General features: G+C 52.4%; 4 protein-coding genes across 4 annotated transcripts; 1 reads left to right on the forward strand and 3 right to left on the reverse strand.

Moving 5' to 3' along the window:
• Positions 1-544: 544 nt before the first annotated feature.
• On the reverse strand, positions 545-1646 carry BO72DRAFT_437087 (glutathione S-transferase family protein; the record flags this gene model as incomplete). Its single annotated transcript, XM_040943342.1, has 5 exons — positions 1477-1646; positions 1176-1400; positions 1047-1104; positions 815-982; positions 545-759 (listed from the first exon to the last, which is right to left on the reverse strand). The coding sequence occupies exons 1-5, from the start codon at positions 1570-1572 to the stop codon at positions 545-547; spliced, it is 762 nt and encodes a 253-aa protein (XP_040797563.1). The 5' UTR covers positions 1573-1646.
• Positions 1647-2683: 1037 nt separating this feature from the next.
• Positions 2684-2978, forward strand: BO72DRAFT_499880 (uncharacterized protein; the record flags this gene model as incomplete). The annotated part of the gene is made up of 2 exons (XM_040948868.1): positions 2684-2858; positions 2953-2978. The coding sequence occupies 2 exons, from the start codon at positions 2684-2686 to the stop codon at positions 2976-2978; spliced, it is 201 nt and encodes a 66-aa protein (XP_040797564.1).
• On the reverse strand, positions 2932-5807 carry BO72DRAFT_451552 (uncharacterized protein). Its single transcript, XM_040945512.1, has 2 exons — positions 3980-5807; positions 2932-3899 (listed from the first exon to the last, which is right to left on the reverse strand). Exons 1-2 carry the CDS (start codon positions 5731-5733, stop codon positions 3062-3064), a joined length of 2592 nt encoding a protein of 863 aa, XP_040797565.1. The 5' UTR covers positions 5734-5807; the 3' UTR covers positions 2932-3061.
• Positions 5808-6759: 952 nt separating this feature from the next.
• BO72DRAFT_386798 (putative serine/threonine protein kinase) lies at positions 6760-9585 on the reverse strand (the record flags this gene model as incomplete). The annotated part of the gene is made up of 4 exons (XM_040941649.1): positions 6760-8634; positions 8684-8853; positions 8913-9027; positions 9145-9585. The coding sequence occupies 4 exons, from the start codon at positions 9583-9585 to the stop codon at positions 6760-6762; spliced, it is 2601 nt and encodes an 866-aa protein (XP_040797566.1).
• Between the last annotated feature and the right edge of the window lie 756 nt (positions 9586-10341).

Below are 10341 nucleotides of genomic sequence, written 5' to 3' on the forward strand. Positions count from 1 at the left end.
TGTGCAAGTGACGATCCCACTCGCCATTCGCTATAGAAGCAGAAGTAGAAGTATTCTATGGATGATAGTCGAACCTACCTGCAGTCTCTCCCGGGCGGCGATATACTCTCGACTACGCACTAGCCTTGTTGACCCGCCATACCACAATCAATAAATTTTTCGGAGTTGACTCAAAGCTCGGGCTTGAGTGACAAGAAGCCTATCCAGCTCTATTCGGGGGTCTTTTCAACAGCCGGGGATTTCTTCTAATTTGAGAATGGCGAATAGCCTAGCTCGCATTGAGTCGTCACAAATCAAGAGAATCCTCATTTCAAATAGAACAACTAACAATGCTAAGACTCAATCCATAGACCACTGCCCTTCCAAACGTGGAAAGAAACCACGAGAAAAGAAGGATAATGGAAGAGCAGCCCTAAAAGGACGTCTCGCACATACACGACGGATACATGGCCTCTCATGATAAGAAGAATGTTCTGGGTCCGCACTCATACGATGCCCAAGCCCAAGCCCAAAGAGTCCAAATCAGCCTGAACCAAGTCCACAATCAGACCTCCGCGTCCCGCTTCATGCCCTCCTGAATCCAAGCCCCAGCAGCGCGGCCCTTTGCATTCAACTCCTCGTCCGACAGCTTATTGAGCTCCAGATAAATGTGCGGCCCGGGGGCATTCCGCCCCTCCTCAAAGCCGGGCCGCTTCAACAGTTCGAAGAGCCATTTCTGAACATGCGGAAACTCGTCGATGCTGGACAGGCCACTATATTCTGTCCGACTGTCAGTGTTCTGTGTTGAAGACGGGGAGGGGGTGCATTCACGTACTGTAAGCAGCCACCCAGTTCCACAGAGCGATATCCGCCACCGTGACCCGGTCACCGACCACGTAGCCGGATTCACTTTTGGCCAGGTGGCCGTCCAGAACGCGATACAAGCGGCGGGTTTCGTTCACGTAGCGGCCGATGGCGTACTCGTGCTTCTCGGGTGCCATTCCTAGACAACCAACCAGGTTAGGCACGTCTCCTGTAATCAAATGCAAGCATTTGTCTTGTCTTACTCGCGAAGTGGTTGGCTTGGCCTTGCATCGGGCCCACGCCTCCCATCTGCCACATCAGCTATGTGTCTGTCAGTTTCGAACCGATGGAAAATCTTCGTGGCGGCTGAACGCGGGAATTGCAACACTGACCCAGTTGACGGTCTCCCAGTACTCGGGAGAGTCATAGGGGTATGAGACCTTGTGGTCTTTGTCGTACCGGGCCACAAGATACAGCAGCATGCTGCCGCTCTCGAAAAGCGTGATCTTGTTACCATTCTCGTCCTCGTCGACTAGGGCAGGGATCCGACCATTGGGGTTGATCTCGAGAAACCATGGCTCTTTTTGCTCGTGCTTGGGGATGTTGATTGGGTGAAGCTTTTGCGGAGGTTAGTTGACATTGTCTCTTTGGATTGAACGTTAATAGATTCAAATTCAGAGATGCTGTACCTACCTTGTATTCCAAACCCAGCTCAGCTAGTAGAATGGTGGGTTTCAGACCGTTAGGAGTGCCCTCGGTATAGAGGGTGATACCGGTTTTGATTCCCATATTTCAGCTCTCTGACTAGAAATGTTCAGGTGGTGATGTCGACGGGTGAGAATGCAAGACAAGGAGAAGACAACTGTTGGGAATGGTAGAGAGGGAGGAATAAAACTCGAAGACTCCCACGACGCCTATATATAAGTCCAAAAGATCTTTTGTTGTTTATTTGCTCCGTACTCTCGTAATCTTCGTAGGGGTTCTTCTGGTCGGATGACATTTCCAGGGATGCTGACGCATCTCGGCTTCCGAACTCATCTCATCTTTGTGATTGTTAAGCCCGCGATGGCGATATCTCATCACCGAGGAAACTAACTTACTGGTAAGTTGCAAGGCAAAAGCCAAGAGTGCTACACCTATACAATGGTTGTGTTGTGACTAACTAAGCAAAGCGGCTTTTTGTCAGCGGAAGCTCCGTCGGAACCACAGCCCTAATTCCACGGAACATGGAGTCTAGGGCGCCCGGAGCATGACGGTGCCGTCAGTTTGTAATACGCCAACCTGGGCGTTTCTGTATTCTTGATCTACAGTGCCAGGTTTATTAAGAGTATATCACCAGTGAATTTCTCATATGCTGGATAGTTATAAATGTGGCAGTGTTATGAGCATCAGTAGTAGGCTGCATTTGTATAATGTCTTGTGCATGCACACAACTAGTAAAGCGGGAGGATGAACTGAGAAAGGGCGTTCAACAGAAAGTTCTGATATTGAGCGCAGCAGAGATCTGGTTAGGACAGAGAGCCTGACAGGCGAGTTGTGGTAGATGCTGCTGCTACTTGGGTTGATAGTAATCGGACGGTCGCCAATGTGAGTGTCTGACTGGAAGACCTCCACTGTGAGGCGCTGAGCCAGCATTCCCCGGCAGGTTATCGTGTGTTTGAGAAGGGGAAAGATCAATCATTTCATCTCGAGCCTACTACTTTCGATAGCTTGCGTCAAACCACGAAAGGATAAATAGCCATAAGTTGCTGTGAGTTGGCGAGTGCATCCATGCCTACTAGTGTTTGGTTCGTGCTGATTCAAGATTTCTTTGTTGCTTAGTGCTTACTTCGTAGGTACTGTGCTTGAAATACACTTATACATGATAGTTACCTGGTAGTGCTATTGGATAGTAGTATAGATGGCCTACCTCAACGAAGCGGACTTGAACACTCCGCATTGGCAGGCGGCGTTCTACGGGGCGCCGTACGCTCGCCTCTGCGCCGTCAAGGAGAACTACGATCCCGACGGGATCTTCTACGACTGCACGGCGGTGGGGAGCGAGGCGTGGGTCGAGCAGATGGATAGGCGGTTGTGTCGGGCTGCTTGAATTCCCTTTTTCTTTCGTTCTACCGAGTGAGTTTTCTCAAGAAGACCCTAAACCATTAACTAACACCCGGCATCTTGTAGCTCTTCCCGGGAGTATTCTTCTATAAGGCTTGCAACAGCAGATAAAGGAAGGCAGCCTTGCCCTAGTACGTACATCCAGGATACAGACAAGGGGTACAGCGCAAGCCAATCAAGCATATAACCGATCCAGGCCTGGCGCCATCACGTCCAAGGAACTAAACGAACAATGTGCAAATCTTTCCATCGTCCCATACCGGGCGGCAGTAGCAGCCCCCGTCTCCCCCCTACCCTCCATAAACCTCTCTTGGACTCGCCTCTTGTCATTCTGTGCAGGACCTAGCTCAGGACCTTTTGGAATCTCACCCCACATCACCGTCTTTTCGGCCGCGCCCTCACCATCCTCCGGTGGATGGCACAGTGCGGACAAAACCATACTACAACCCCCGGCTAGCGGCATTCCGCTCTCAAACCGCCGGAACCCGAGCCCTACAACCACCAAGAGCCCCGCAACAGCGACCCAAATCGTGATGAAGATCGCTAACGGGGAGTAGCAGCATCCCCGCGCCTCATCCATTACGTATCGCTGGGAGATATCGACCCGCCGGATGTGAACAAAAAAGAAGCTCTGGGATAGAAGCCAGTGAAGCGAAGCGGATGCCGTCAGCAGCGGGAGGCTGTACCGGTAAGGCAGAGTCAGGTAGTAGGTCGATCGTTGTTGGCCCTTGGGCCAGGAACAGCGGAGTGAGCGGCGTCGCGTGGCGTACCGCTGGAGCTCAGCGTCAAGGAGCATGCAGGTCAAGACGCCGTTGGTCACAAAGTATAGGATGGACAAGCCGAGCTGGGGAGTGTTGGCTAACAGTACAAGGGCGAGGATGTTTGTGGTGTTCGTGTTGGCTAGATAGGATTCCGAGTACTTGCTGAAGCCGATGGACATGGCCTCGTGGAAGGTATCGGAACCGATGCCGTGGAAGAGAAGGGCAAAGCTCACTGCGATGCATGATATGTAGCTAGGAGTTGGGTTAGTGGGATTGACAGGTGTAGATGGGGCTTCTGTAGGGAAGGCTCGTCGGGGTTGACAACGACTAACCAGAATAAGGCTATTACCCTGCGAGGCCAGCTGACAGCTTGATACCATCTCTGTCGCGGAGTAACCTCTCTTGGGCGAAGTTCAGTGGTTGTCTGCGGCGCGGATGATGATATTAATATGTTGTCTATCGGGTAATTCAAGGATCCTGGGCTCCGGCCGAGACCTAGACTAGGAGCTGGGCTGGAGCTACGGCTTGAGCTCTGTGCTTGCACCCAGTACCCTGTTTCATGACCGGGAGTGAGTGCAGAGCAGCCCCAGAATTGCAGTCCTTGAGCCACCTCTGCGCGAGAGAGCAAGCATCGACCCCGAGTTGTTGGATCAGGTCGGGTGAGGAACGAGGCCAGCGCGTCGCCTGTAGTCAAAAGTAGAATTCTACGCCTGGCTCCGACTGCTATCATCATGCAGCTCAGTTTGATCGCATTACAAATTATGACAACGATTGCAATCGGTGGGCTGAAGAGCAGCTGACAGCGCTGTCGGCTTTCATCCATAAGACAGTGCGAAACAGGGACCTGTGGATATATTCCAAGCTCCAAGTCGCCTTCTTCGAAGAACTCGAATGTCGTTGCGGCTGCCCAGGAGCTGTTCTGCCAGTGTGAGGGGGTGTCTAAGTACTCGCGCAGAGCCTCCTGAGTCGGATTGTATTGCGAATTGTAACTTAGCAGACCCATCACGTCAGCCTGCAACGCAGTGCTTGCGTTACTTTTGTCGTAGGGGTTCCACAGACTTTGGAAAGAGTCATCGGCAAAGTTGAACTGGTATGGATGCCCGCTCGCGACAGTTGTGTAGTTCCACACGCGATAGCTCCAATAGACTGGTTCCACAGGGTAGTAGTTCTCGGAGGAAGGGTTTTGTCCCCCGTCTACCCACAGACTGCTCGTATTGTGAAAGTACTTCCTGTCAACCACATAGACAAGTGTATTGTATAATGTCTCATCGGCCCGCTTGGTCCAACAATCCTTGTCTGTCAGATTGGTGAAAGTTCCATCGAAGATCCGCTGTTGCATAATCGCCGGATCGAGGCCAACTCTGGCCCGGAATCTCTCGCGGCTCGCCGCGTCGTTGACCAAAGACTCGTTCGACGAGAGGTCGTGCGGGATCAAGAGCTTCCCGGAGTCGAGCTCCGCAATGGATGAGTAGATGACCGAGTTGTATATCATATGGATCGGAGTGGAACTGAGCAGCAGTAGCCCCCACAGAACTTTTCGTTTGGGACCCATTATCGCAAAATTGCGAAAACTAAAGGTCCCTATATTCAGCCAGCGCGAGCGCGCGTGGGCCCGGTCGATATCCGAGCGAGAGGGCGCACCTAGGCACTGTATAACATAGCTGCTGGCCCCAAGTAAAATCGTTCCGAAGACGTTGATCACTACATGTATGCCCGTCGCGGAGCGATTTGCCAGGGAGCAATTCCCCGTGAAGAGCTCGACCGTCTGAAATTGACCGTGGTTGCTCGACTGGCGATAGGCGAAGATGAGTGCCACAATCAACATGATGGAATTGACGGCCAGGATTGTCGCAGTGATCCAGGAGCAGATGACGGCTCCCTTGAGCCACTCTCGTCCTTCTCGTCCTTCTCGGCCTTCATTGGGGTCTTGTGAAAGACCGTGAGGGAGCCAGGTCTTCCATCGTGGCTGCTTTTGTTGCTGTGTGTTGTTTGATAATAACGGAATAGTCGTATAACGGAATTGACCCCACCAGGTAGAAAGAAGCCCGGGGGCCCCTTCCACGGGTTTGTCGTTCCCGGCACTCATAGTATGATAGTCAACGAGGGTCGCTTGTGTTCATAAGCAAGGATGAGAACAATTGAGCGTGAGAGAGACGGGGTGGTGACGGATTCAGCGGCGCCGACCTCGCCATTTTGCCGTGGGCCGAGCGGGTTACTTTAGGTACTTTTAGTGAGTCTGACTGCATGGCGCTAGACAAAGACAAGACCTCATGTCAAATTACTGACTGCAAAACATTCAACTAAAGGACTTCAATGGACCATTTCCGTCCAATCTCATATCAAGAACGCCGAGACTCAGCCCATCTTACTTTAAATTGGTAAGGTAATCTCAGCCGCAGCATCATTATGCTACCACTCAATTGGCCGCTGCGTCTGCTCTTTGACCAGGCTAATCCCCTTACATGATGTCTACTTTTTCAGGACCATACAATTGTTTGTACTGATTCTTTTCCTCAAAGCCTAAAGAATGGTAGCCGCAACATTCATAGATTCATCGAGATCAAGCCATGCACTCGGGCGATTGAGATCTGATTCCCCAGCATATACAGCTACAGCATATCATAGGTCAATCTGGTGTTGGTAATAGAACCAACCATACATTAACCCACAGAACAAGGTTGCTTCTAGACTCGGCACCAAAGCCCGTCTCACCCGTGGGCCGTGCACCTCATCTCAGCCACCCATCCGTCCAGCCTCTCTACTCAGATCGGGATCTTACACTATCAATTATACCAGCAGGGAATCTAGATTTGGATATCACGTGTGAATTGCATTCTCTCTATAAGTACAGGCCCGTAAATGCAAGATCATTCGTTCGTGAAATTCATGAGTTCCATCATTCTCACTCCGTCGCGTCAAATACATGCATGAGCCAGCATACCCGAATTTTCGGCATACGGTTCCAAAAAAACGTTTTTTCTCCAATGCACCACCTGTTGATTTTATTTTCGTAACTTCAAGTAAGGGAGCGAAAAAGAAAATTCGGTCTTGGGTTTCGGGGTTGTCTCGTGTCGTGTCTCGCGGGCGGTCGCCGTCTGAAAGATAATGTCCCTCACTCAGAATGTTCCGGGGTCGAGACCATGTCGGAATTGACCTCCGCCTCGGGTCCAACCGTGGTCTGGGAGATTGCACGTCCGGTGGCGTTGAGAGCATGCAGGAAGCCATCGAGCATTCGGTCCAGTTCCTCTTTGATGGCGTGGTCACCGACACCTTCCGTCAGGGCATCAAGGCGGGGGAGAGGAACGTCCGGGAAACGAACGGGCTCGGTGTCTTCGGTGGATAGGATGGGGAGGTTGCGTCTGGCGGTGGGGAGCGGCTCGGAGGTGGGGGAGTCCGTGGTAGAGGGGAAGGGGGCGAGCTCGAGGTCTTTGACGGGAATGGCGGTGGGGAATGGCTCCGAGTGGGAGTGCTGTTGCTCGGGATTTTCATGCCAGGCAGAAGTCGATTCTTCTTCTTCATCGGGTCCCGGGCCATCAAAGACATCCGTTTCTTCGTCTTCGTCGAATGACATTGTGGGGAAGTCCGACTCGTCAAACGTCTTAGGCTCCGCAGCAGCTGGAGCGCCAGGCGGGGTGGAGGGACGGTCGAAGCGGAATGGATCATAATCGGTTTCGGAGCTCGCAGACACGTTGGAATCAATGGATCGCGAGGTGGAAGGCCGGGAATCACCGGGCTCCCCGATGCTCGAGCGTCGAATGGTGTCCGAGGTCTGCAGACTCATGATGGGCGCTTTCAGAGTGTTGTTGCGGGTCACGTCGGCATCGCTTTCGTGGCTCACGGGGTCATCGTCGGCTGGAGCAGTCATGACTGGGAATGTCCACTCCATTGTAGCGCGCTTCTCTGAGGTGTCTAGCTCAGCTGGCTTCGGCGCCTGCGCGGGCTCGGGCGCGGGCGCGGGCGCGGGCTCAGGCTCCTCCTCTGTCGCAGGTTGCATGAAGACAGGGAACTTCCAATCCATGGTCGGAGGTCGTGGGCCGGTTGATGGCTGGAATGGCACATCGTCAGCGTCACGAGTGCTGCTCACGCCACTACTGGAAGATCGAGAGCGACCATCAGTGGAGTTGCGCTGTTGACGACCGCTGGATCTATTGGCGCGAATGGTATCGGCGTCTGCGAGCTGGAAGGGCTGCGCAGATGACGCTCCAGCCGCATAATGCGACGAGTCAAAGGATCCGATGTCAATGTCGATGAAGGTAGAGGTGACGGAAGAGCGATCGGTCTCTGTACGCAGGGGGAGGTCGGATGCGGGGGGTTTGGGTTCAATAGGAACGAAGTCATTCTTTGTCTCATAAGTATAGCTTGGCTTTTCTTCATTGAAAAGACCTTCCATGGCTTCGGCACCACGACGAACCCGCTCATCGAAGTTCGCTTTGTCTTCAATTGTCATTTCCTGACCGCTCGGTTCATCAGGGATGTCTGACATGGATTGAGGTTTCGTGGTCGGGCTGATTTCTGCCTCCAATTCAGCGATAGAGGCCGCCAGCTGATCGAGATCGATGACAGAGAAGCGACGCTCAAAACCATCAGTGGTACTGAAATTCCAGTCCTCGTCACTAGGCTCGGAATCTGGCATCTCTGCAGCGGCAGCACCGCCAGGGTGAAACAGCGAGATACGTTGTCCACCCCGCTGAGACCACTGATAGTACATGCGAACAAGCTCACTCAGGGACGAAGTGGGGTGGGTTTCCTCGGTATCAGCGATGTATGGATGGGTCAGAATGTCTACCATTGCAGGTCGAGAGACGGGGTTTGATTCCAGGGCAAAGGATACGAGACTCTTCAGGCCGTCACTGTACTTCGAATTGTCTAGCTTGGGGGTGCTGCGATTCAGCTGTCTCCCGATCTGCATGCGTTCTCGGAGGTTCGAGTTGGGAGGATTGCCCGTGGCGATCTCGAAAATCGTGCATCCGTACGCCCACACATCGATCTAGACCAGTCAGCAATGATACTGTCTATGCGAAACACGTGTCACTTACCTCACTTCCGTACTGGTGAGCTTCGCCGCGGGTCGAGAACATCTCTGGTGGCATCCAATGAGGGGTTCCGATCCAGGTCGAGCGTTTGTCCAACTGAGACTGAAGGACGCCAGCAACACCAAAGTCGCAGATCTGGAGTTTTCCTTCTTCGTGAATCAGGACGTTTGCGGCTAGGAAAAGAATGTCAGTAGAGACTCTCAAAGAGGGCTTGGTCCAAGTGATCTCATACCTTTGATGTCTCGATGTATGATGCCAGCATTGTGGATGGCACGGAGACCAGCAGCTAGTTCACGTGCAATAGGGATAATGAATTTTTCTTCCAAGCGGTCGTTAGTGGCTCGCATCTAAGAGGAGAAATCGTCAGTGATCAGTTGCAAAGAATGCTAGGAAATGTGGAAGAGAGACGAGACAAAGTGCTAATGTTGGAACATCAGACCGAGTAAAAATCAACGGAAACTTACCAGGGTTCTAACACTGCCACCAGGGCAATATTCGCAAACCAGCCACAGCTGCGAATGAATAGAGATAGCCTCGATGAGTTCATTAATGTTCTTCGCGCCAGATTCTTTGACCTGCTTCATCACTTTCGTTTCACGGATGAAATCGTTGATTGATTCGTCTCGAAAGTCCCGCAGAGATTTGTAGTCGATTGAGTCGATGTCCAAAACCTTGATCGCGACGAGCTTGCGGGAGGGAAGCTGGTGACCTTTGTAAACTCGACCATATGAGCCTTTGCCAATCAGTTCCTCGAACTCGTAGGCAGGAACATCCGATTTCGCTCTCCGGCACATCTCTTGGACTGCAGAGCTCTGCTCACGAGCGAGCTTGATCGCTTCAGCCTTATGCTTGGTGATAGCCGCCATGGCGGGGTCGAGGAGACGAGAAACACGGGGTGGATTCATTTTGTCGAGCGGGGAATGAGGTGCAGGAGTGTCGGTTTTATTCTTAGGGGTGATTCGGAGCGGTGCCGGGACAAGAGAGTCGTCGAATGAAGATGTGTCACCCGATGTGTCAGGTCTGCTCTCTGGGGAAGGGTGCGGAGTAGAAGTAGAATGAGGGGGTTTTGTCGGTGTGGAAGTAGAATGAGAGATTGAACTTGACAAGATGGAGGTGAGGTAGATAATGTTGTCAGGCGACGCACTTCTTGGTGATGCTGGAGTACCCTCGACGGGTGCCTGAGGCTTCGATAAGTGTGGGTCTCCTGCTGGCCGAACAATCTCAGGACAGAGCAGGCACCGTATTGCAGGCCCACCACTCGATTCACGGGAGTGAGAGTTGCTTGGTGGTGTCTGGCCTGTGCTTCCAGGTGTGTTTTGACCGGAGAATAGTGGATTATTGGACAACAAGTACTCTTCTGCCGACGTCAAATGTTCTTCTTCGATAGCGTCGCTGTCGCCTTGGCTTTTTCTCGAATGGAGATGGAAGAATTTCTTGAGAGATGGTCGCTTAGGAGTACTGCCTTCGGGAGAATGATCTTTTGCAGGCTGGGAGTCCTGTGTCGAGATTGCCTGCGCTTCTTCAATACGTAATTTAGCGTCTCGAAGTGCAAGCCGCTCGATGAGTGGCAAGTTCTTCGAGTTTTTCTTGCGCTTGTCCTTCCGTGAGACGCCGGTCTGCTCTCCAGAGCTTGGCTTTCGATGGCTGGGAGTCCCACTACC

Source organism: Aspergillus fijiensis (genome assembly GCF_003184825.1).
Source record: "Aspergillus fijiensis CBS 313.89 unplaced genomic scaffold BO72scaffold_58, whole genome shotgun sequence".
Taxonomy (NCBI): domain Eukaryota; kingdom Fungi; phylum Ascomycota; class Eurotiomycetes; order Eurotiales; family Aspergillaceae; genus Aspergillus; species Aspergillus fijiensis.